The 24,329-nt window shown below is 42.0% G+C and overlaps 1 protein-coding gene across 5 annotated transcripts in view; it reads left to right on the forward strand.

Moving 5' to 3' along the window:
* The window catches only part of ATP11B (ATPase phospholipid transporting 11B (putative)), a 106,774-nt gene that overhangs the window by 58,614 nt on the left and 23,831 nt on the right, over window positions 1-24,329 (forward strand). For 3 of the 5 annotated variants that reach the window (XR_010792655.1, XM_066601581.1, XM_066601576.1), the window contains exons 20-28: window positions 526-679; window positions 1,324-1,426; window positions 3,707-3,852; window positions 5,706-5,765; window positions 7,275-7,402; window positions 8,960-9,098; window positions 16,599-16,664; window positions 18,430-18,533; window positions 22,880-23,045. Coding sequence is in view for 3 of the 5 variants with exons in the window: in XM_066601581.1 (XP_066457678.1) it covers window positions 526-679; window positions 1,324-1,426; window positions 3,707-3,852; window positions 5,706-5,765; window positions 7,275-7,402; window positions 8,960-9,098; window positions 16,599-16,664; window positions 18,430-18,533; window positions 22,880-23,045 (1,066 nt within the window). In the remaining 2 variants the exon portion in view is untranslated. Of the gene's footprint in view, window positions 1-525; window positions 680-1,323; window positions 1,427-3,706; window positions 3,853-5,705; window positions 5,766-7,274; window positions 7,403-8,959; window positions 9,099-16,598; window positions 16,665-18,429; window positions 18,534-22,879; window positions 23,046-24,154; window positions 24,241-24,329 lie in introns of all 5 variants that reach the window. The other 2 variants (XR_010792656.1, XM_066601582.1) reach the window with 1 other exon arrangement.

The following is a 24,329-nucleotide window of genomic DNA, read 5'->3' on the forward strand; positions in this document are numbered from 1 at the left end:
AGGTGAAAAAGTTACAGATTCTGCAACAGCAAAATTTGTAGAAAATGTTTGATGAAGACTATTTGGAAAATTACTTAATTTTACATTTAGGAAGCAAACAAGCAATAAAAAAAATTGCAGCATTGTGCATATAGTTAAAGGGAATGTGTCATCAGAAAGTTTTTCTGCAGCAGAAAATCCACACCAAAAGGTCAAAATCTGCAGGATTTTGATGCGGATTCACAGTAGACTTTAGCCCTTCAATTGAAAGCATAAAATCTGCTGTGTATCCATGTCACAATATATTATGTGAGAACACACCCTCACAGAAGTGAGAATCAACAATTCTGGACTACAGGTTACTATGGGTCATGTGGCTGCTGTAAAGCATATCTGAATGCTGTTAACAGTAGCTCAGTCAAGATGACCTACCCTATATCCATGTATAAACAATCTAAAGTCAGATATTCTAAAATATTTATTTTCTCGTGACATTTTAAAATAATTTTTTTAAAACCTACATCTGTTATCTTTTGTCTTATTTAGACTGAAAGAGGATCATGTGATTCAACATGGGCTAGTTGTCGATGGTGCTAGCCTTTCTCTTGCACTCAGGGAACATGAAAAGCTATTCATGGAAGTGTGTAAAAACTGCACCGCGGTGCTGTGCTGTCGAATGGCACCGTTACAAAAAGCAAAGGTATGTGTGATGGCCTGGTTGGTGGGTTTGGAGTTCAGCAGTTCAGACAACTTAGATGACTTTTATTGAAACAAATATAATGAAGAGCCCAAGTTCAGTTCTTAGCAGCTGATTGCAGCACGAGGCAGGGATGTAGTAACAAGCTAGACTACAGGCAGAAAACAGTCTGGCAAGGGGCCTTTCATGTGAAATTATTCTGCCATGACACACCTTAAAAGATGAAGGGTAACAGATTTCTATACTGAAAACAACAGGTTTAACTTCAGGTATTGCTGCGAAGATACGGGCAGATTTAAGCCATTTTTAATTCTGCATCAAAATGCACAGGTAGCCCTGGGAATTATGGTGCAGAATGTAATGCAAATTGCAGTGTGTCCCACAGACTAATTCCGCCCATGTGAAAGGCCCTTAAACCTAGGTCAGTAGGTTCTGTAAAGTACCTTCCAGGATCGCCGGTGGCTTGGTTAGAAGAGCTACTGCCTGGGGCATAGGAACTCCCAGGTTTGAATTCTCATGGTTTGAGTAAAAGTAAATAATTATTGATTTAATCAGAGTCTAGCTATTTGTATTGTTTTTTACTCTCATCTCAATTTATCTAAAACCTTTCTCTGTAAATGGCTCAGATATTTTCCTTGTGTTTTCAGGTAGTAAGATTATTAAAAATCTCTCCTGAGAAGCCAATCACACTTGCCATTGGTGATGGTGCAAATGATGTAAGCATGATACAAGAAGCTCATGTTGGCATAGGTGAGTTCATCATTTATTTTGTGCACTAGACCTTGTTCACCGAATACTACTAAATGGGTTTTCTGTCTAAGCATTGGTGGCAGTAGGGAGGTGACAGAAATATTAAAAAATAAACCTCCCTGCTGTCGTTCTGCTTCCCCTCTGCTGCTTCTGGTCCACCTCTCCTTTGTTTACTTGCACTGTAGCGGTTAAGTGGGTTGTTTACCCATGTGACCACTGCTGCCAACAGGAGGCCAGATAAGGACTTTATCAGTCCCGTAAACCAGCCTCTACATTAGATGGCCATGTGACAGGTTTACAGGACATCACCGGGTCTTCTCACCCGGTGGGGTTACCTGCTAGGTGCTGTGGTACTGGACCGTTCTATCTGAACCGAGTCCATCTCAGTCAGAACTTGCACAGAAAACTTTGCATTGTGAATACAGCCTAAGTAATGGAAGAGTGCATGTAAGTTGTGCATGGGTGAGGGAAGGCCAGAAGAGCTGATATGGATAGAATGCACTGAAGGTGCGGTGGTTGTTTATGCAGCAGAGCGATAAAATTGAAGCAGAAGTAATGGCAATAGAAGTGGTGATTAAAATTAAGCTTGTTTGGATAACTAATACAATATAGATGTCTCCTGCCTTGTTGAAATGTCAAATTTTAACACTCGCAGGGAGGATGTAAAAGGAGTATTTGAGATTTCAAAGCAAAAGAACTGTACACCAAAACCACCTCTGTACTCTGAAGCATGGTGGAGGGAACATCATGTTTTAGTGATGCTTCGCTGCCTCAGGGAATGGACACCTTGCAATCATTAAGGGCAAAATGAATTCTAAGTTATCTAAAAACATTTTACAGAGTGTTAGTGTAGCAGTCCATGACCTCAAGCTGGAGAAATATTGAGTGAGACAACGACCCAAACGGAGGTTCCATCGCAGGTCCGGTAGCTGCGCAGAAACTGAACGGACCCCATTAAAGACAATGGGGTCTGTTCGGTTCCAACATAAGGCAGCCCGTTCGGCCAGGGGATTCCCTTTTCCTGATCTCTGAATGTTGGAGCAAAACTGAATCCCCGCCACAGATGTGAGACTAAAGAACTAGTCAACTAAAGTTGAAAAAGATGATTTGCGTTTCGTAACGACTGAGTTAGAATTCTGACCTTTAATCCTATTGAGATATTTAGGCATGGGCTGAAGAGGTCTGCGTACACAAGGTATACCAGAAATATTGATGAACTGAAACATGTTTGCAGGGAGGAATGGTCCAAAGGTCCTTGTCAATCTTGAGCAAGTCTTATTTGGTAGACATGATACTTACTAGGGGGATCTATAGGTTACTAAATCTTAGGCCCAATGTCCACAGGTGGGCTTGATTTGCGAAATCAAGCTGTCCATAGGGATGCATGGGCATCTGCAAATGCATTAAAGCATGCGGATTTGTTTTGCCGAGCTTTTGGTCAATGGAAGCAGTCCTATCTGCAGCACACCTGCAGCTGTCACTGCAGACGTGCCGTGGATCTCGCGGGAAAGCAAGAGTTTGAAAAAAAAAAAAAAGGACTGTGCGGCAAGCCGGCACACATCCGCAGTGCAGAAGAAGGAAGATCCGGCCATGTAAATAATTGTCCTTGGCTGCGGACAGGATGGGATTCTGCTGTGGGCTCCCACAAGTGGAATCCGATCTGCCCGTGGACATTCAGCCTTAAGAGTTTACTTTTTCTCCCTGTACTGTAGATATTTACCCAGTGGGCTTGATAGAAGGCCTGAACGGTACAACTGTTTCTGTGTTACTAGTTTTAGTTAAATTGTGTTTGTTTATAATAACTATCCGCCCACATTTTATCAGCATAGATCACAAAGAAAGTAGACCAGCATCCAATGTGCGGTGACTGATTTAAAAAAAAACATTACATTTCACAGCTGTGACTTTTTGACTAAACATAACCTTTTTCAAGGATGAAAAATGCTGTTTAACCAGCATATTGAATCTGTGGAATAAAATGTTTTTTATTGTTAAATTGGCAGCATCCAAAGTGCACTGGCACTGCGCTTTCTTTTTGCTCTATGTACATGGTTGGACGTTCGTCTCTAAGTTACCATGCATCTTGTTTCATTGATCCTGGAGTACTAGTCACCCTATTAAGTTTTGTTTACACATTTTATTAGTAGTCTCAGCTAAAATCCTGGCAATTCCAAAGGGTTCAATTTTTTTGTGCAACTATTTATTGCAAATATATGTGTACAAAGCTACCTTTTCACATGTATTCATCGTGACTTGTACTGTTTTTTGCTTTTTCTCCAGGCATCATGGGTAAAGAAGGAAGACAAGCTGTAAGGAACAGCGACTATGCAATTGCAAGATTTAAATTCCTCTCTAAGCTTCTTTTGGTGCATGGTCACTACTACTATATTAGAATAGCAACTCTTGTACAGTACTTTTTTTATAAGGTATGTCCATGTTTTAGTACACTTAAGCCTCTTGATTAAAAATGTTTAACACTTTCTGCATGTCCATGTACATCAGTGGATGTGGTAAATTACTGCGTCTCGAGAGAAGTCTACATTGTTCACATAAACGATTACCTTTCCAAAAGACACAATGACCGTTCAGTAAAAACACCTGTCAGAAACAGCTTGTCAAGTAAGCAAGCCAACAGGGGAGCAATCGCAGTACTCCACAGTGGGATCGGTCCATCAGTGGTCTAGTTTTCAAGATGTCTCGTTAAAGGGGTTGTCTCACGAAAGCAAGTGGGTCTATACACTTCTGTATGGCCATATTAATGCACTTTGTAATATACATCGTGCATTAAATATGAGCCATACAGAAGTTATTCACTTACCTGCTCCGTTGCTAGCGTCCCCGTTGCCATGGTTCCGTCTAACTTCGGTGTCTTCTTGCTTTTTTAGACGCGCTTGCGCAGATGGATCTTCTCCCTTCGGCTGGTCTTGGAAGCATCGGCGTTTTGGCTCCGCCCCCTTGTACGCGTCATCGCGTAGCTCCGCCCCCGTCACGTGCCGATTCCAGCCAATCAGGAGGCTGGAACCGGCACACGTCATGGGGCGGAGCTACGCGATGACGCGTACAAGGGGGCGGAGCCAAAACGCTGATGCTTCCAAGACCAGCCGAAGGGAGAAGATCCATCTGCGCAAGCGCGTCTAAAAAAGCAAGAAGACACCGAAGTTAGACGGAACCATGGCAACGGGGACGCTAGCAACGGAGCAGGTAAGTGAATAACTTCTGTATGGCTCATATTTAATGCACGATGTATATTACAAAGTGCATTAATATGGCCATACAGAAGTGCATAGACCCACTTGCTTTCGTGAGACAACCCCTTTAATGAATTTTAAAAGTTATTTGTTGCACAACTTTCTGTACTTTTTTTTTTCATAACAGAAGATGACCCAAGATTTTTGTTTATTCGCAATGTAGTTGAGGGCCCATTCACATGGACACATTTTCTGTCCATATTCAGTCCATATTTTTACTGATTTGAATACAAAACAGCACACAGACCCATATAATTAAATTGATGTGTCTGGATGTGCATTTTCTATGTGGACTGATGTTACACAAAAAAAAAAACAAACACTGCATGTCCGATCTTGGTTTGTAAGTCTTACGGTGTGTATAAAAGAGCACACATTAGCATGTGTTCCCTACGTTGTGTTTTTGTCCATGTGAATGAGCCCTGAAGCCCTACCTTTTTAAAAATGGAGGGCCTAACCCAGGTCAGATTAGAATACTCTTTGATGTCGCTGGCTGGTAAATCTAGTTTCTCCTACACTTTATACTATGTGCATTAGCATTTATCATATATAAAGGGAACCTGAAATCACAAATGAAACCTCTGAACTGCCACCATAGCGTTGTACAGGATAGTAGCAGGTTTTAAAGTTTTTCACTCTAAAATATCACTTTCACAACTAGGGAAAAATAAAGTTTTAAAGCAGTGTGTGCTACCGATGTGTAGTCACACAGGCTGTCCTGCTCTCAGGAGTAGGTATGCAATTCTGGCTTGCAAACCAGCTCCAGCAGAATTAGGTGCATGGACATATGTAGCGGAGACCAGTAGATCTCACTTCACTGTGCATGTACTGGATGATGATAATGATGATGGCGCTGACTCGCAAGTTAGCATGGTATGACTACTTCACCCCCCCCCCCCCCCCCCTTATCCTGAAAGTGGCATGTTGGAGAGGGCGAGTGGCGGCAATTTAGGAGCTTCATATGTTATGACATGGTTCTATTTGAATATTAAATTCCTACTACTTTTTTAATTGCTATTTTTCTTTTTCAGAATGTGTGTTTTATCACACCGCAATTTTTGTATCAGTTCTTTTGTTTATTTTCTCAGCAGGTAAGTGCACCATTACTACTTAATGTCCTAATTTCCATTCTTTGCTAACAGTTGATCCTTCCCTAGGTTATAAACTTAAATGTTCTCTCATGTTCAAAGAGCCTCCTATAATAATCAACCCGGACACACATGGCTGGGAGGTTTTGTGATGCTTACATCTCTTAACTTTTGAAAGCTGTTCAAGTTTTCAGAATAAGATGCCATGTGCGTATATGAGGAATACCACGAATTGTGGCAATTGTATGATTTGGATCCTGTGTTTTTTCCAAATTTTCTTTCCCCTATGTAGGTTGTACATTGGATTCTAAATCCTTTCAGACTGGTGGGGAGAGTATGCTGCTGTGTTGTGTTCTATAAACTGTACACTGAGAACTACAAATTTTACTCTGTAACTCTCTAACACCCACACACACTCCTCTTTGCTGTAATTTCTATACACTTTAGTAAGCATGTCGTCTCATCCCCGTCGACCACCTCTTCTGCTGTTGCTCTATTTGTTGTCACTGATTTGACAGTGGACAGCAAACTAGACCGTAGGGAGACCCCTAGTGGCCAGCATTTTAGAGGGATTTTTTGGCACAATAATGTAATTTTAGGTAAATAAAATATCTTGCACTTTTGCTAGTTGTCACACTGGTTATCATATTAGCACAAATTGTTTGAAAGTTAGAGATCATTTAAGCTATGTATTTTGATCTATTGACCTACAGTCATTGTAGCGTATTGATTAGAGATGAGTGAACATACTCGTTAAGGACAGATACTCGTGCGAGTATCGTCCTTTTGAGTACATGCCCGTCACCCACAAAGATTCGAGTGCCGGCGGGGAAGGGGGGGCAGCGAGAGAGAGAGAGATCTCCCCCTGTTCCCCCCCCTGCTCTTCCCCGCCGGTACCCGAATCTTTGCGAGCAGGCAGGTACTCGAAAAGGCCGATATTCTTTCGAGTATCTGTCCTTAACGAGTGTGGCCGCCTGTAGACGGGCGAAAATTCCGCGGGAAATCCATGGAAGCCGCCATAGGATTGCGTTAGCAAACGCAATCCTGGGCAGACGGCCGCGGTTTGTCCGCGCGAAATCTCGCACGGCAAACAAACCGCGGCATGTTCTACTTCTGTGCGGGGCTCGCAGTGCCCAGCCGCCGGCTCCCGTCCGGCAAGCCAGCACATCAAACAGCTGCGGGCGCGGGTGAGTACGCGCTGCTCTCTGCAGGCGCTCGGGTCGGGTCCCACGGCGAGAATCCTCGCAGCTGGTCCCGACCCGCCCGTCTGCAGGCGGCCTATGCTCGCTCATCTCCTAGTAGTGTGTGTGTGTGTGTGTGTGTGTGTGTGTGTGTGTGTGTGTGTGTGTGTGTAATCAATGCACGTTGCTAGCATTGTAATATATTGTGACAGGACAGTAGAGGAAATGTATATTATGAATTTAGCAGTGTTAATGTTTAAAATGTGTATAACATAAATACTAATAGAGTGCAACATGTATCTAAAACGGTAATTCTCTTTTTCTCTTGCAGACGCTGTATGACAGCGTTTATCTGACTTTGTACAATATTTGTTTTACTTCCTTACCTATATTGATGTACAGTCTGTTTGAGCAACATGTGCATCCACATGTGTTACACACCAAACCTGGTCTCTATAGGTGAGTAACTAGTTATCACGGGGTATTCACATCTGTGCCCCCAACCCCCATCCTGATTCAACCTTTGGCTTACACATCCAGGCTCCAAGAGGCAGCTGAGGCACCCTGCACTGTGTTGTTTCTGTAAGTCCAATGGAGGTGAATGGGAGTTACATAAACATTGTAGCGCTTTGAGCTTTCCTATTTCTGCAACTTGTGAGATTCAGGAACAGTGTAGCTCACAATGCTACACTGTTTACTTAACTCCCATTCATATTTGTAACAGAAACAGCATAGCACAGGGTACTCGGCTGTTTATGTAAAACTTGGCTACTTGTCGTAGCCTTGATACAGTGGCGTATGGGATGAGTTGAGGCCCCTTGTTTTAGAGAGAATTGTGGGTCACAGAGTGGGGATCCATGACACTTCTGACATATCCTGTGGATGCAGTAACTGTTGATATGTCATAGGCATACAGCTTTGGCTGGCCTAGAGGCCTTTTGTTTAAAAAAGGAAAAAAGAATATACATTTCCTTCATTTAGGACTTACTATTGGTAGTTCGACAGGATTTCACCATTAAATGGCTTGTACCAGAATTAAAGGTTATCCCCTATGCACAGTAAGGCCTTAGTCAGACGGGCGTTTTTTCGCGCGATTTGCGGATCGCATGTCGGATGCGCATGCGCAAATCACGTGACCGGGGGCGAAAAATCGCGGGAAAAATCTGCACCTAGCCGCGTTAATCGTCGCAGCAAAACGCCCGTCTGACCGGAGAAAAATCGCCGTGCGCATGAAACTTAGACTGGCCGTCGAAAAAAATGATTTTGGTGCGCACATAAAACGCAGATAGGCGCGATCTGCGAATCGTCGTGTCCTATAATTTATCGCATATCCGCATAAAAAGCGGACATGTGACCGATACCATAGCGGACCATTGGTTCTATATATGCGTGAATCGCATGCGCAAATCGCGCGAAAAAACGCCCGTCTGACTAAGGCCTAAAGAGGATAACTTGCTGATCAGTTGGGATCTTACTGCTGAGATGCCACCAATCCTGAGAACCGTTATCCTGTTCCCCCTGTTCTCGTCACTGCAGGGGTGCTTCTACTCTGTGATGTCTCCGTGAATTGAGTGCTAGCTGAGCTTGTGTGATTAGTACTATATTAATTGCAGTGTTGCTCATTTCATTACCGCTCAGCTATTTAAAGCAGTCCCATTGAAAACAAATGGCATGACAGCATGACCAAAGCTCCCTTTATGGTCTTCCTCACATAATGGGGGTACAGTAAGCAGCATTGGAGGCCCCCACCAATCAGCAAATTATCCTCTGGGTAGGGTATAATCTGTAATTCTGGTACAACCCCTTTAACGCTTTAAACTTGTTTGTCAGAAAAATGCTATTTTACACTTTAGAACATTTTTCTTGACATCAGTGACGCAATCGAAATGTATGTTTGGACCCCTTTTTATACTGCCTTTTCCTTGTACTGAATCTGTATCTCTAAGCAGATTTAAACATCACGATTTCTAGAAGTATGGCATTTTAATTTAATTGGTATTTTTACTATTTCTACAGAGACATTAGCAAAAACGCCCTTCTCGGTTTTAAACCGTTCCTTTACTGGACCTTTCTAGGCTTTGGGCATGCCTTTATCATCTTTTTTGGGTCTTACTTTCTTATGGGTGAAGATACATCTCTCCTTGGAAATGGACAGGTATGCTTGTTTAGTGTGTGAAATGGTTTTACTATTATTTTAATAGCAATGTTTGGATAACTGATTGAAGGCCAAAAGCTATTTCTAAACTCCCACATGTATGTAAAACTTTGGACAGAATAGAAGGTAAAGTGGTATTTAAAAAAAAATAAAATGCTTAGTGATTACAAAATTTCTAATTCCAGCAACCTCTACAGAAAGATTGACAAGCTGTAGCAGGAGCATTTGAGAAGCCGAGTACTTTAGTGACAGTGATTTTACTTGTTGAAAGTTTTAGTAAATAGTGTGCTTTTCTATGGTTTTATAGAATACAACAAGCAAGCTATGTAGAAGCACTCAATGCCAAAAAGTATCTGCAGAATATTAAAGGGGTTTCCAGGACAGGTCAGCAGTGGTTGATAGTTGTGGGTCTGCCGCTCAGGATCCCCCATCAGTCAGCTGATTGAAATGACAGTGGTGCACAGGTGAGTGCTGTTGTCATTTCAGTGCATATCAGGTACAGCGTAATACTCTATAGCAGCCATGCGTGGTATTGCATTCACTTTGAATGGAACTGAGCTGCTCTCAGGTTATATGACCAATGTACGTAATGTCGCAGGCCAGAGAAGAGGCCGCGGCCCTAACCTGAACTCCACAGCCTCTTCAATCAGCTGATCAACAAGGATCTCAACCAGCGGACCCCAACTGAGGATAGGTCATCAGTAGAGATGAGCGAGCACGTGATCTCTCTCTCTCCCCCCTGCCGCCCCCCGGGCCCTGCTCGGACGAGAATGCAGTTACTTGAGAAGAGCGATCCGCTCGCTTGAGTAACTGCCTTAACCAAGTGTGCTCGCTCATCTCTAGTCATCAGTAGTATAGTCCTGGAAAACTGCTTAAAGAGCGTTAAATCAGAATTTTTTTAAAGTGTTTTTCTCAAGTTATAGGGAGTTAAATGATTGAAGATTGTACGACCTCTAGGACCTCCAGTGATCACGAGAACAAGGGTCCTGTGTAACCCTGAATGAATGGAGCGGTAGGTAAGCATGTGTGCTGCCACTGCCACTCCATTCCTTTCCGCAGAAGTGCAAAGGATAGCCAAGCACTTGGACTCTATATTGAATACCAGAAAGGAAAATGTAAAACAGACGAAGGATCACAGAAAGCGGCCATATAGTCACTGATATACTGATACAAGAGGGCAGGCATATTACACCACTTATCCCTCAACATGCAGACAGCCAGACTGCTGAATAAAGGTTCAAGTAACACATGTATCAGTAGATCAGTGAGTATATGGCCGCTTTCTGTGATGTTTTTTTTTTTTTTTTTGTTGTTTTTCTTTTGTCTATTTAATACCATAGTAAAATATTTGTGAGAACGACTTTTGAGAGAAAATTTTAAGTGTACTCCAAATTTGATTAAAAGCATCCGAGTTCACAATAGCAAAAAAGTGAAGCAGTTTCGGTGTGTCTACTAGAAGGCCACTGTAGATGTCTCATGACAACCCATACCTGGAATGTCGCCCCAGCCACGTTCCGATGTGCAGTGCAGCGTAAGATGGAGCATGTGCACCTCCGTGTCATTCACGTCAATCGGACTGCCAGACTTATCAGTCGGCTAGTCCTATTCACTTCAATGGGACAGGCTTGTAGCACTCAGAACTTCTGCTATAATTAATAGAGTTCTGAGTGCGAACAGGTTTGTGCAGAGATGTAAGCATCGAAGTGGCTGCTCGCACGAGTGCTGTGGCCCTTTCAATCCACTGACTGGTGGGGATTCTGAGCAGCGGAACTCCACCAATCAGATGTTGATGGCCTGAACTGAGGATATGTCACCTGCTTTTAAAGGCTGCATATAAAGTAAGAGTGGTTAAGCTGTGAAATGGCCTGCTGTAAGAGGTGGTAGTGGCAAATCCTATAGTAGTTAAATGAAACCTTTACTTTTTGACTAGTGTTATTGAACTTTACAATTAATGAGGGGGAATAAGAGTGAGTATATACAACTCCTTGTATGGGGTCATGCAGGTAAATGTGTACCATAAATCTCGCACTTATTGTCAAAATGTAAAATTCTCAAACTGCAGGTGTATATGGCTCCTATTAGACGTGATAGAAGATCTGGCATTCAGTTGATGGGTCTTAAATTGTACCTGTAATTGTAAGCTGTCGTGTGTACTTGAGGAGCAGCTGTATTTCAGGCTGTTATGACTTGTAAATCCAAAAGTTTTACCAGTCCCACCCCCCCCCCCCCCTCTCCAGAATCCATATCTATTTTAAGTTCTCTCTAAGCTGGTGGGTGTACACTAGCTGCTATGTCTCCAATATACTGCACACACAAAATAGATAGTCTGTTCAATTATCTCTCATATACAGAAAAGAACAGATAACTGTGTAGATGTGAATCCAGTAGCTGTGAGACAGTAAAACTTATTAGTTGCCACACAATCTGTGTGTGTTTTCTCGGTTTCCCTCTGATTGGACTCCCCCTTTCCTCTCTAGATTTCTGTGGGTAGAATGTAATCTGATTTGTCAGTAAGTTGTTAGCAGACAAACGTAAATACTGCTAGATATACAGTCTGCAGGAGGCTCCCAGAATCAAAGCCCTACTGTGCTCTGATGAGGGGCAAGAACGCCAAAACAGCTGTCTTGGTATCTGTTCCTTATGGACAAGGTTATAGTTTGGCTTACATCCCTAGTCATGCTGCAAGGCCTGTTGGAATGACATTGACTTACAGGGAAGCTATCTTCCAATATTTGACACTGCAGGGCCTTTATTCCAGCTTTTATTTGCATATTCTAGGAGCACATTGAAAATTATGTTTATATGCTACTGGTTAAAGTGGCTATATCATCAATTTTTACTTTAACCCTTTCCTCATCCAATTTTGGATTCAGGGTTTCCTAAAAGGCTTTCTCTTTTTGCTGTTATACAACAATGCCATCTGCTGGCTAAAGCCAGAGTGTGTGCGCCAGAGAGGCTCCGACAGCGGAGTGGCTGGCAATAGACGGTAAGAATACCCTGTCAGACGTCTTCTGACATTGGAGCTGTACAAGCTTCAATCAGAATGTAGGAAGACGTCAGACAGTGGATTGGAAATGGTTAATGTAAATACAGTCTTTACAGTGTCAGCGTTTAAGGGCTAATGCCCACGGACGGATTTCTGCCGCGTTCCCCGCTGTGGAATAACGCAGCTATTAGATTCTATTGAACCTAATAGCTTTTCTGCCTGTCAGTGCTCACATGCGTGATTCTGCTGTGGATTTCCGCTGCAGGGAAAAAAATGTTCTATTTCCCCGTGTGTTTCCGCATGGGAGGTCTCTATTAGTATAATAATTAACTCCTTCCCGCAACAGGACGTAAACGGACGTCCTGGGGATACCCCGAGATCAGAAAAGATATTGCGCTATCCGGCTGTGGGAGCCGGCTGTCACTGATAGCCAGGCTCCTGCTGCAGCAGCAGGGGTGCATCAGAGCAGCGACCCCCACTGTTAACCCCTTGCCTGCCACTATCTATGTAGATCGCAGCATGGAAAGGGTTCACAGAGGGAGCGCACTCCCTCTGACGTTACCGGGCTTTCGCGATGTAATTGCAGAGAGCCCGGCTAGTTGCCATGGTAACATTACACCAACTACTGGCGTCCTTTATTACTACTGCCTATGATTGCTTTAATAAGTGTTAAGCCATTGCAGGAAAGAAGTCCTGCAATGCCTTATCATAGCGATCATAGGTGCTATGCTGCAAGTACCCCACAAGGACACAAATCCCACATATTTGGTATCGTGCCCGTAAAGACGCGTACAAGAAGTTTCTCACGGTTTTATCCTGCATTGCAAAAAGCGTTAAAAAAGAACGCTAAAAAGCTAAGGCAAAATGCTAATTTTTAGCCCTTTGCCTCCCAAAAAGCGCAATAAAAGTGATCAATAAAGCCGTATGTACCCCAAAATGGCTGTAAAAACTACAGCTTATCTCACAAAAAATAAGCCCTCACAGAGCTCCTTCCATGGAAAAATAAAAAAGTTATAGGACTTTGAATGCAGCGATTTAGAAAAAAAAAAAAAATTTCCGAAAAGGGTTTTTATTGCAGAAAAGTGAAAAAACCTAAAAAAAATATGAATTTTGGTATCGTTGTAATCATACCGTCCTGCAGAAAAAAAATGTATTGTCATTTATGCTGAAAAAAAAAAGCCCTTATACGGCCGTGTCGACAGAAAAATAAAAAGTTATGGCTTTTGAAAAATAGAGATGAAAATCTGCCAAAAATCATTGTATCCTAGGCCTCGTTCACACGGGCGACACTGCATCACTGCGATAAAATTGCAGCAATATCGCATTGCTGGTCCGTGCGATATCACCGCGACTTTGTAGCACCACATGCAAGATTTTTCGAGGGACGCTTGAAATATAAGCCCTTTCCCGGAAAAAGGCCGTAGCTGAATAAGAAACAAACAAAACACACATACATCACCTGTCCTGCGCTGTCAGCCTGGCCGCATCTTCTCCTCGGGACCCAGCCAACCAATCACAGCCTAAGTGTCAGCCAATCACAGCCAGCGCTTCAAGGAGGCCGGGATTTTTAATCCCCGGCTAGAATAGGAGAAGATCAGAAGATCACTGCCGGGGAGGAGATGCGGCTGGGCTGACAGCGTGGGACAGGTGATGTATGTGTATTTCTTTCCCCTGCAGTTAGGGCTTAGATTAGGGCTTTGGCAGTAGGATTTCCTACTGTCAAAGTTGCATCGCGCCGCACGTAAATTATGTTTTCGTGCTATGTGATGCAGCAGAGAGGAAGGCTCCATAGGGAAACATGGAATACAAAACCTCACGAATTACGTGCATATCGCCGGACCCGTGAGGTTTTTGTGCTGGGTTTTTGCATGCTACAAAACATCGCATGTGTGAAATAGCCCATAGGAAACCATGGGCTTCTCATACATGCGATATTGTAGCATTTTAGCGATATGTAGCATTTTAGCAATGCTACAAAACCGCGCGACTTTGTTGCCCGTGTGAACGAGGTTTTAAGCCCAAAATAGGCCATGTGTTAAGGGGTTAATGGAGACCACGGAAAAATGCTATCACCACCGCAGTATAAACCCATGGGTGTTTCCTGCTCCGTTCGTGGGCATGAGCCCTAAATCCCGTTATTGCTTTGATGCATATACTTTTAAAGCTATTTGTAAAGCAGCTTTTTTTCTAAATCTATGTGCACATCTGGTTGAGGCAGCAACAAAACCTATGTAGCCTGATTCTGCAGATGTGTGCGGACTCCTGCATCAAGCCCATTGCTTCTTGCTGACCTACAGAGAGACGACACACTGCTCAGGTTTTTGTAGCATGTTATGGAGAGAGACGGGTCTGTGTAGAAACTAGGGACTTAATCTTTCTTTTTTAAAGTCCACTTGCAAACCTACACTGTGTGTTTATCATTCATACATCTGCTCAGTACAAGGGTTTCAAAAGTAGGCATGGAAGAACTAACCATGAAGTTTATTCTGTTTTTTGTGTTGTCAAAAAGATGTGGTCCTTTCTAAGGCCTGCTGTCCACGGGGGGTGGACAGCATACAACTACTGACCTCCTTGAATATTCATCTCTGTGCTGTGCTTTTGCTTTATCTCTTGGCTCTACTTCTCTTCCTTTTTCCTTCTTTCCATTTTCTGAATGCCATCAGATATTGAAGCCTAACAGGCAGCTGGTAAGAGTATTATTGTAAGCCAGGAATAGTTTAGCAGTAATGGTGCTACTAGTAGCCATTTAGCGTTAACGTGGTGTTGTCACTCCTAAATAGTATGTTTTGTTTTTGTGCCCTGGAATATTTCCTAAACTGTGTCAAGTTTATCCCTGGGGTCCCATAATATAGAGATCTCTGGTTCTCCCAGCCTCTATCCTTATGTCTGTAGAAGTGTAACGCTCCACATTATGTCATGGAACCCACCATGGAAAGAACAGTTCTGGTAAAATCCCAGCCATTTTGCTGTCAAACAAAATAAGATATGCGAGCAGCACCACAAAGGAATCTTTCAGACAGTCATCAGTTGAGTTAAAATCCAATCTTCATCTTTATTTGTTAGGACTCCATCCATTACAAAACTTCCATTTTACTGTAATATACTGCAGATTTTTATACGACGTTCCATAGTGGAAAATCTGCAGCATATTCACAATGTGTGAACACACCAGGAATCGGATAATTTGTCAGAGGTGAGAGCTGAAATAAAGGGTGTCTCACTTTATAGCGGCTCCAGCAGTATGACCCCTCACAGTCCACTCATTGTCAGGAGAGGAAACTGCTTAGGCAGTAGATGTCTGAATTGGAAACGCCCTTAAAAGAGCAGTAAAGCTACACATATATTATGTACTTGCAACAATTGCCATTATATCATATCATTATGAACACGCTCCGGAGCTTTAAAGGAGTTGTCTGCCCACTCGGGATACCTGTCCATCAGTTGATCATCTGGCCGGCTGTCAACTGCAGGAGCTGGATGTTGGCATAAGTGGACAAGGAAGGAAGTGCCAGCGCCACCTTCACTCCCACTGAGAGCCTCGCTTTCTGCTTCTCGCTTGGTAAGGATGTCGCATCCAGTCCCGACCAGGAAATGAGCAGCGCTGCTCTTCCATTGATTTCGAGCACCAACACTTCCTCCCTTGTCTGCATATGACAACAGTTGGCCCACTGCGCTGGACAGCAATCCAGATGATCAGCTGATGGATGGGGGTCCTGAGCGGTGGACACCTGTCCACCAGCTTACTGATGACCTATCCAGAGGATAGGTCATCATTGAAAAAATGAGCAGACAACTCCATTAGGCTGACAAAATCGTTTATATAGCTATCGGCTGAACGCTCACAATGCTCAAGCATTGCCTTTGTTAAAGGTGTTAAGCTCATTATTGTAAAGAAGTGCTGATTGACGCTGCTCAGGCTCCTGGAAGTACCTGTAAAGCTGCTTATTGCTGTGGAAAGCCATGAACAGCAGCAAAATGAATGGTCAGCCATGTATATATGGATTGCCCAGCCTATCTGAATGGGAGCCATTGACTAAGGAGTTCTCTGACTGAGGAGACGCTCATAATGATGTCTGTATGCCCTAATAGGTCGTATGGATAAAGGTTGTCTTCCTGAAACAATCCATTTAAAGCAGTAGGTAATTCCCTTCATCACGTCCATCACAGGCTGCATAAACAAGTAGTTTATTCTTCGTTCTGACGGTAGCAGGGTCCTTGTAAATAATTTCTTGCATTCCTGTAATGATGGTCAAGTTGATGGTGGAAAAAGAAAATGTAATATGATCTCTGAAACATAGGGGGTTCTTTTAAACTTTGATATAGAGAAAATGTAAGGGATGAGTTGTAAGAGAAGATAATTTGGTAATCTCAAATTTGTTTGATCCTTGAGCATAGGGCAAAAAAGTGTTCTTTCTTTTCAAAGGCACACAGCATTTTGCTTCATATGCAGCAGTTTGCATAGCCATGCATTTACTAATATGGCACTAATGTAATACTGTTGTATTTTTGTATAGATGTTTGGGAACTGGACCTTTGGAACTTTGGTGTTTACCGTTATGGTTTTAGCAGTTACTATGAAGGTGAGTTTCATACATTTTTCTTTCATATTCCTTAAAAGAAACTCCACATTTGATCAAAGTGTCAAGTAACTTAGTAAATCCTTTACATTACTTATCATGTACGTATGTCTACCATATGAATTAGTTGCTCTTAATTCACGTTCAAAAGGAAAACCTAGAAATTAAGTTGGTTTCCTGAGGTCAGGACTGGTGGTGTGGGGCAAACTGGGCAGTTCAGCTGTTAAATCTTGGAAGTGAGTGGGCAGGAAAATGAACAAGCAGTAACAGCTGATAGAAAGACCTTTTCCAGGAGGCAATGAGCTGCTATAGGTGGTGCTAATATACTTGCACTTCTAGGTCCTTTACTGCACTAGCTCGGGCGATAACATTGTTGTGTGTCCTAATGCTGGATGCCTGCGCTGTAAGACGAGCTCCTTTAATTGGTCAGTAATTAGTTCCCCTCCGCTCTTTTAAAAACCCTTTTACATGGAACAATTATCATCCAAGAAAACCGTGCAAATGAGCGAAAATTAACAAGAATTGTTCAGTGTAAACATAGCCAGCGATCAAATGATGAACAATAAATTGGTCACTTTTCATTCATCAATCATTTTATACAGGCATCAAAATCATTGTTTGATCGTTCACTAACTGCTTGGTTTAAATACCGATTGTTAATGCGGCCTTATTAACGTATCCATTGAATGAACGACTGAACTGTTTCTCGTTTGAACAAGCCACCATATGCGTATAAACCGGCTGCGTGAGGTAACTCTATCATTGTTCAGTCGTTCAAACAACAAATTGGTAGGTCTAAATAAACCCTAAGAATGGTGCCGCCCTGGAAAATAGTCAAATGGATATTGGGGCAAACCGCAGGAGGCTCCCTATGCCAGACCTGTTCACAGTGCACTTCCTTCTCCTCTTATGTTTAGGACTTCATGTCCGATCCTGATCTTGAGAGGAGCAGGAAGTGTAATAGGAGGCAGTGCTCCTATTGATTTCAGTGGGATTAAAGCCAGCATTTTCACTTACTGCCCTGACCACTAATGATGACCTGCCCCGCTGCACTGATAGCTGACCTGATGATCGGCTCATGGACCAGCACCCTGAGCAGCGGATCCCTGTTGATCAATTGCTAATGACCTATTCAGAGGATAGGTCATCAGTTGTAAAAGGCCAGGAGCCATGAAGGAATTGTTTTCCCTTTTTTAAATGGGGAAAAATCGGCTTTTACCTCATTGGGGTTTTTTTTTTGCCTTTCTCTGGATCAACATTAAATAAGAGGAAAGAAGAGCGCTTTGGTAGACTTATTCAATACAAAAAAACAAGAATTTAGTATATAGATAGGTCCAAAGATCATAAATGGGGAATGAATCCACTGGAAAGTGGAGCGCAGCAAAACCCCAAATGAACTCCCGATACTAAAATGTTAGTGATCCAGGAGATAAAGAATCCAACACCCCAGGGGGAACCAAGGAGTGAAAAAAGTTAGAGGTATGTGCTACTTTTAGCCATCAGCTCTATCCAAAATACAGATGAAGGAAAAAAAGTACGCGTGGTTGCTGGCTGGGCACAGGGCTGGATTCCGCTGCAGGCTCGACCCATTCGTGTGCAGGTGACCTAAAGAGCAATACATGACAAGTGAAATAGAGTATTTACAAATATCCTGAACATTTTACGTAGGCTTAAACTGTGGGATGGTGTGAAGCACCAAATACAATTGATTTGCAATTGCTCTGTGGTGAATGTTTAAACACTTAGAATTTCTTTTGTTTGTTTCCAGATGGCCCTTGAAACACAGTTCTGGACCTGGATAAATCATTTTGTCACCTGGGGTTCCATTGCATTTTATTTTATCTTTTCACTGTTTTATGGTGGAATTATCTGGTAAGGGCAGCATCACCCTTGAATTGCCAATGTGATTTATTATTACATAATACTTTTCCTATCCTGTATGTTCAAATTGCATCGGAACATGGTAATTCTGCATGACAAAACAGTATAAGTAGTATTCAGCTTCCGATAGAAGGGACATTTAGTTTTTAAAAATAACTGAAAAAAATATTAACCCCTTTCCCCTCCAGGGCGTAAGTTTACGTTCTGGCAGCAGGGTACTTCCCGCAACAGGGCGTAAACTTACGTCCTGGGGATAGCGCGAGATCGCTTATGATCTTGCGCTATCCCGCAGCAGGAGCCGGCTGTCAGCCTCCTGCTGCAACAGCGGGGGTGCACCCCCCCGCTGTTGACCCCTTCCCTGCTGCGATCTATGTAAATCGCGGCATTGGAGCGGTTAACAGAGGGAGCGCGCTCCCTCTGTGACGTCACCGGGCTTTCGCGATATAATTGCAGATCCTAGAGTCCTGTGTTGCCAAAACCTGTGATCACTGTCTAAGCGATATGCCTTATCACAGCGATCATTGCTGTACTGTAAGTGCCCCAGAGGGACACAAATTGTTTTAAAAAAAAAGAAAAGAATAAAAAAGAAAAATGTAAAAGAAAAAGAAGCAAAAAACCCTTTTTTTATGCTTTTTCTCATATTAGCATAAAGGTTAAAAAAAATTAAAACCCGACATATTTGGTATTGTCGCGTAACGACGCATACAATAAGTTGCACATGATTTTGACTGTGCACAGAAAAAACGTTAAAAAAAAACTCTAAAAAACTGAGGCAAAATGCAAATTTTTAGCATTTGGCCTCCCTAAAAACGCAATAAAAGTGATCAAAAAAGCCGCATGTACTCAAAATAGGTACCAATAAAAACTACAGCTCGTCTCGCAAAAAACAGGCTCTCGTATAGCTCTGAACATGGAAAAATAAAAACCTTACAGGACTTTGAATGCAGCAATTTAGAAAAAAAATTCCGAATTTAGGGTTTTTATTGCAGAAAAGTGGAAAAACCTAAAAAAAAGTAAGAATTTTGGTATCTTTGTAACCGTACCGATCCGCAGAAAAAATGGATTGTCTTATTTATGCTGCATGATTAACGCTGTAAAAAAAAAAAAAAAAAAATCGATGGCAGAATTGATGCGTTTTCTCTCCCTGCTATCATAAAAAAAATAATAAAAGTTTTACAATATAGTCAATGAACACAAAAGTGGAACCGATTAAAAACTACCGTTCGCCATGCAAAAAACAAGCCCTCATACGGCCGCGTCAACGGGAAAATAAAAAAGTTATGACTTTTGAAAAATGGAGAAGAAAATCTGCCAAAAATCGTTGCGTCCTTAAGCCCAAAATAGGCCATGCCATTAAGGGGTTAATACTGTTAATCACCAGAGGTTCTGCAGCTGAAATCCTTGGCTATCCGTGATTATTGATGTGGGGGCAAGAAATCTTCTGGCAGCTAGGCCTCCTTTTACATGGCGTTTTTGGGCCGCCTTGTTTCCCCTTCAATCTTTTGCTTTCCATCTTGTATGCTGAAAACTGCATATGGATGGAAGCCTAATGTCCTCTTTGGTATCCTGCTCACATGTTTTCTGTCCTTGTCATTCTTTTTAGCTGGGTAGAGAAGTCTTCCCTAGTGCTTTTCTCTTCAACTAAAAACACTGACTGGAACATAAACTTTGTGAAGCGGAGACCAAAGAGTTCTCTGTTTCATACGTTAAATATTTGTGTGGTTGTGTCAGGTTCCGGTCCCATGTAGTTTTCTGCATAGAAGACAGAAACCCCCGTAGGAGCCAATGCTGGATGTAGAAATAGGATTGGAAAAGTAGTTTAAGACTCATGTGGGTTTTATTCCTTTCTGTGGTTTTCCTAGAAATGGAAGTTATAATATAGCTAAAACATGATTAGAAACGACATTGTAATAATCCTACCTCAGTCGTTATGTGCTATTCCAACACTTCCTGTTCCCAGCTCTATCTGTTTAGTATTCATACATCATGACATGAAGTCCATGAAACATCACGTAGTTGTGGTAGTTGATGACTACCATATTGTGTCTTTGTGGACGGCACATCATGGTTACAGGCCTTAATAAGCTGCAGCATTCATGTAGTGACACCACATCATACTGTATATGCTGACTTAGTGTCAGCACCAAATTACTAAGTTATTATATTACACTATTTGTTTTATTTTCAAGTTTCTCATCCGTGTCATTGGGGAAGATAGATTTAGTCCCTCCTACCAGCTATATATCCCTTCTGCGGACACTGACTTAATCCGTTTTAGCTTAGTGTGTCTACTGAGGACTGCCTTGGCGTACTACGCAGGGCACCAACTACGATAAAGGGGTCCGCTCCACCATTGGCTTACCACAGCGACCCTTTCCATAGAGAGTCTAGTCATCTATTACTATGAGTAATTATAAAGCTGGTACATTGCTGGAGTACATCTAACGTTACACATCCCTGTATTCCTATTTCACATTTCTTCTACAAGGACTGGGTTGTGATTTTCTCCTGTACGTTTGCAGCGTCATAAGTGTCAGTCCTCTACATCTCTCCTTGACAAGATGTAAGAGAGAGCCTTTACATAATACCTTTGCTGTAGGTTTACGCGCACGGCCTTTGTACTTGGGTCAGGGTGTCAGGCGTATAGTTTCAGGAACTATCCAAAGTTATTTGTCCTTGGCGCACATTAAGAAATCGTCACTCTGTTTTCCCTGGCCACCACTGGTTTCTCACAAACAGAGCATGCTCGTTAGATACTCGCTCCATTTGAGATCCACCTTTTTATATACAAAAAAAAAGAAGTTTTCCTTGTGGCATATGTGCTGTGGACATTTGGACCTCAGGCAACCCCATCCTTCTCCCAATACCTCACACTCCACTTCGTGGAATAGTCCTACACTAAGTCATACACTAAGAGCATTCTTAAGGCTCATTTACACGCAAAGACAAACTTTCAAACAATGGAAAGATTGACAGTTCTAGAGATCATTTTGCATAAAGTACATATGGGCACTAATGCCTATTAGCACTTTATCAGCTTCATTTGCATGTAAATGAGCCTCCAGCAGCTGTTTACAAATCCCAGCTTGTGGTCTGGACTTTGTACTGAGCTACATAGACTTCGCATAGGCTGCTGCTGGCTGTCGGCTGGATACAATGCAATCAGCTGCTCCCGTGGAGAACAGAGCGTGCAGTCCCTGCTATCTCTCTACGGCTGAACGATGTATTTTATGCTTACCTAAAAATCATTGTTCAGCCGAAGAGTGAAAGATGGAAGCGTTTATACGCAGCGATTATCGCTCAAAAGCCATCGTTTGAACAAAATTTGAACATTAATCATTGCGTGTAAATGGGGCTTTAGCCTTATTCTTCTTTGGCACAGTTTGCCTTCCAAGGGACTATTACTTCTCTAACAAGATTCCAGTCCTTCTTTTCTATCTTTCCAATACAATTTTCACAAGAATCCTGGCTTCAGATCATCAAGATTATGCTATCTTTCAAGCACCAGACCTAATTAATTTCTTCTCTGCCATATACTAATTGCACCACACTGCACGAATACACTGCTTAGCCATAAACTTAAAAAAAAACATTATGAAGGCCATATCTACTACACACCCAGGATAGTAGTTTTCCAGTGTGTGATGGTGAACTTTAGTCCCACGTTTCAGCTCTCCTAACCACCTTCACAGTTGATGCTGGCCCTCCAGTTGCCTACCGTGGAATGTAGAATAGCTCAGTACAGACCGCTGTCCCACTATTCTGAATAGGTTCAGAACAGAATCTTTTTCTCACGCAGGATAGTAGTTTGCCTCATTTTGCCGGTAGCAAACTGGAAAGCAGACAGTACTTTCTTCTTCACTCTTCTCACCTGTTCTTTAGCCCCTGTAAGGATTAAGTCTGTAAGGATGTGTATATCCCCCTCAACAGTTTCAGTGTTGGGTTTATGTAGCAGAATCATAGAAACTGAGAAATTAACTAGAAAATAAATCTATAACCCCCAAGTCAACCTGAGCTTGCCAGAACCGAGATCACATGGCCATCTGAGGGAAAGAAGAGCAGGACCTTTAGATAGAAAGTAAGAACTAACCAAGGTAGTGTAACACTCTAGGGGGAATATTCTAGGGGGAATAGCTGCATAATGAATGAATTGGAAAAAAACCCTTACCTGCGTGGCCCTTTTTAAGTTGTAGTTGTCATTGTGTATCTCAAATTTTTCTACGTATTTCAGTAGACTTACCATTTCAGTTTAGAAATTGGTTAATTGCATGGTTACAGGGTGAAATTTGTAATTGTAGAATGTAATATATTTTTCACTTTTTTTTTTATCCCCGCAGGCCATTTTTACACACCCAAGACATGTACTTTGTATTTGTCCAACTGCTTTCCAGTGGGTCTGCATGGTTTGCCATAATCATCATCACCACAGCGTGTTTGTTTCTTGATGTCCTGAAGAAAGTGGTTTATAGACACCTTTATCCTACGAGTACAGAGAAGGCACAGGTATCGAGAACTGTACATGGCCATCAGACATTCTTCTCAGAAAGGTTTTATTAATGGATATCAGTGCACAAACTCCGATAACTTTCATTGTAGATCTCAGCGTAAGCTCTATAGGGCTGTCTTGTAATATCCTCAGTGCTCCATAATGATTCTTGGGCTTGTAGTTTTTGACAAGCCTCACACAGCGGATAGATATATATAGATATATAATATATATATAATTAATATATAATATATATATAATTAATATATATAATCTCTCTCAAGTACATATTGATCTGCGTAGGATTAGAAATATGTATTAGACTGGATGATTTGCTAAGTGCCTGCATTTGCTGCTAATGCAAAATTGACTATAATTTTGTAAGTGCCTGAGTTTGCTACAGTTGCAAAGTGAATTCTATATTTTTACATCTTTAATTACCAGTGTTTGTAATTGTGCTGCTTTATAGTAGGTTATAGACCATTGCCAGTAAACATTTCATACAGAAGTCGGAAGTTGGTTTGTATTCCACAGCCGCTTTAGCCAGATTAACTGTACTGCTCTAAACATCCTTGAAATGTTTGTAAATGTGAAGCATGAGTTTAAATCAGTTTCTAAAAGAATTTCGACTTCCCCGTCTGTTACATGTTCATATCCCATACATTTTAGTTTTAATCTTGCCCAATAAGTGTCAGTAATTAAAAGAATAAACTTTTTTTTTAGTGTACAAGTGTCATTTTTCTATACATATATACACCCGGGTTTTCTTTTTCTGCAAGTCTTACGTTTTTTCATACAGATGGTTTAGAATGGTGTAAGATCTCACAATCTGAACCAAAGTGCTGGATTATCTGGGAAGAGTTTGAAGAATTTCAGGAACAAGGTCTTGTTCTATGAAGCATCTCCTATGAGGTGAAGAGGGTTGTAATGGACAATATACAGCACTTCTATTCTGCTCTTGTAGTTCCTAAGGCGATAACTGTAATCCCAATTAGTTGGTGATTTGTGTTTATGGTGACGTGATATTTTCTGTGTAATATTTCTATTTAATTCCTCTCCCATGTTTTGCAATGACTATTTCTTATTGACGTGTTGTGTGTTACATACCTTTTCTGTCCACCTGTAGATGTATCCCAACAGAGTTGCTTTAAGTGACGAATTCATCGCCCTGCAGCCTCTGTCACGGGCAAGGAATCAGCTGAGCAAAATTAGGTAGAGTAGGAGGGGAGGCTCCTCATCCACTTTTTTTTTTTTTTTGCATGTTGAGGCTCAACTAACCAACACGCAAATGGAGCAAGGCA

The sequence above is a fragment of the Eleutherodactylus coqui genome, chromosome 1 (genome assembly GCF_035609145.1).
Source record: "Eleutherodactylus coqui strain aEleCoq1 chromosome 1, aEleCoq1.hap1, whole genome shotgun sequence".
Classification (NCBI taxonomy): Eukaryota; Metazoa; Chordata; class Amphibia; order Anura; family Eleutherodactylidae; genus Eleutherodactylus; species Eleutherodactylus coqui.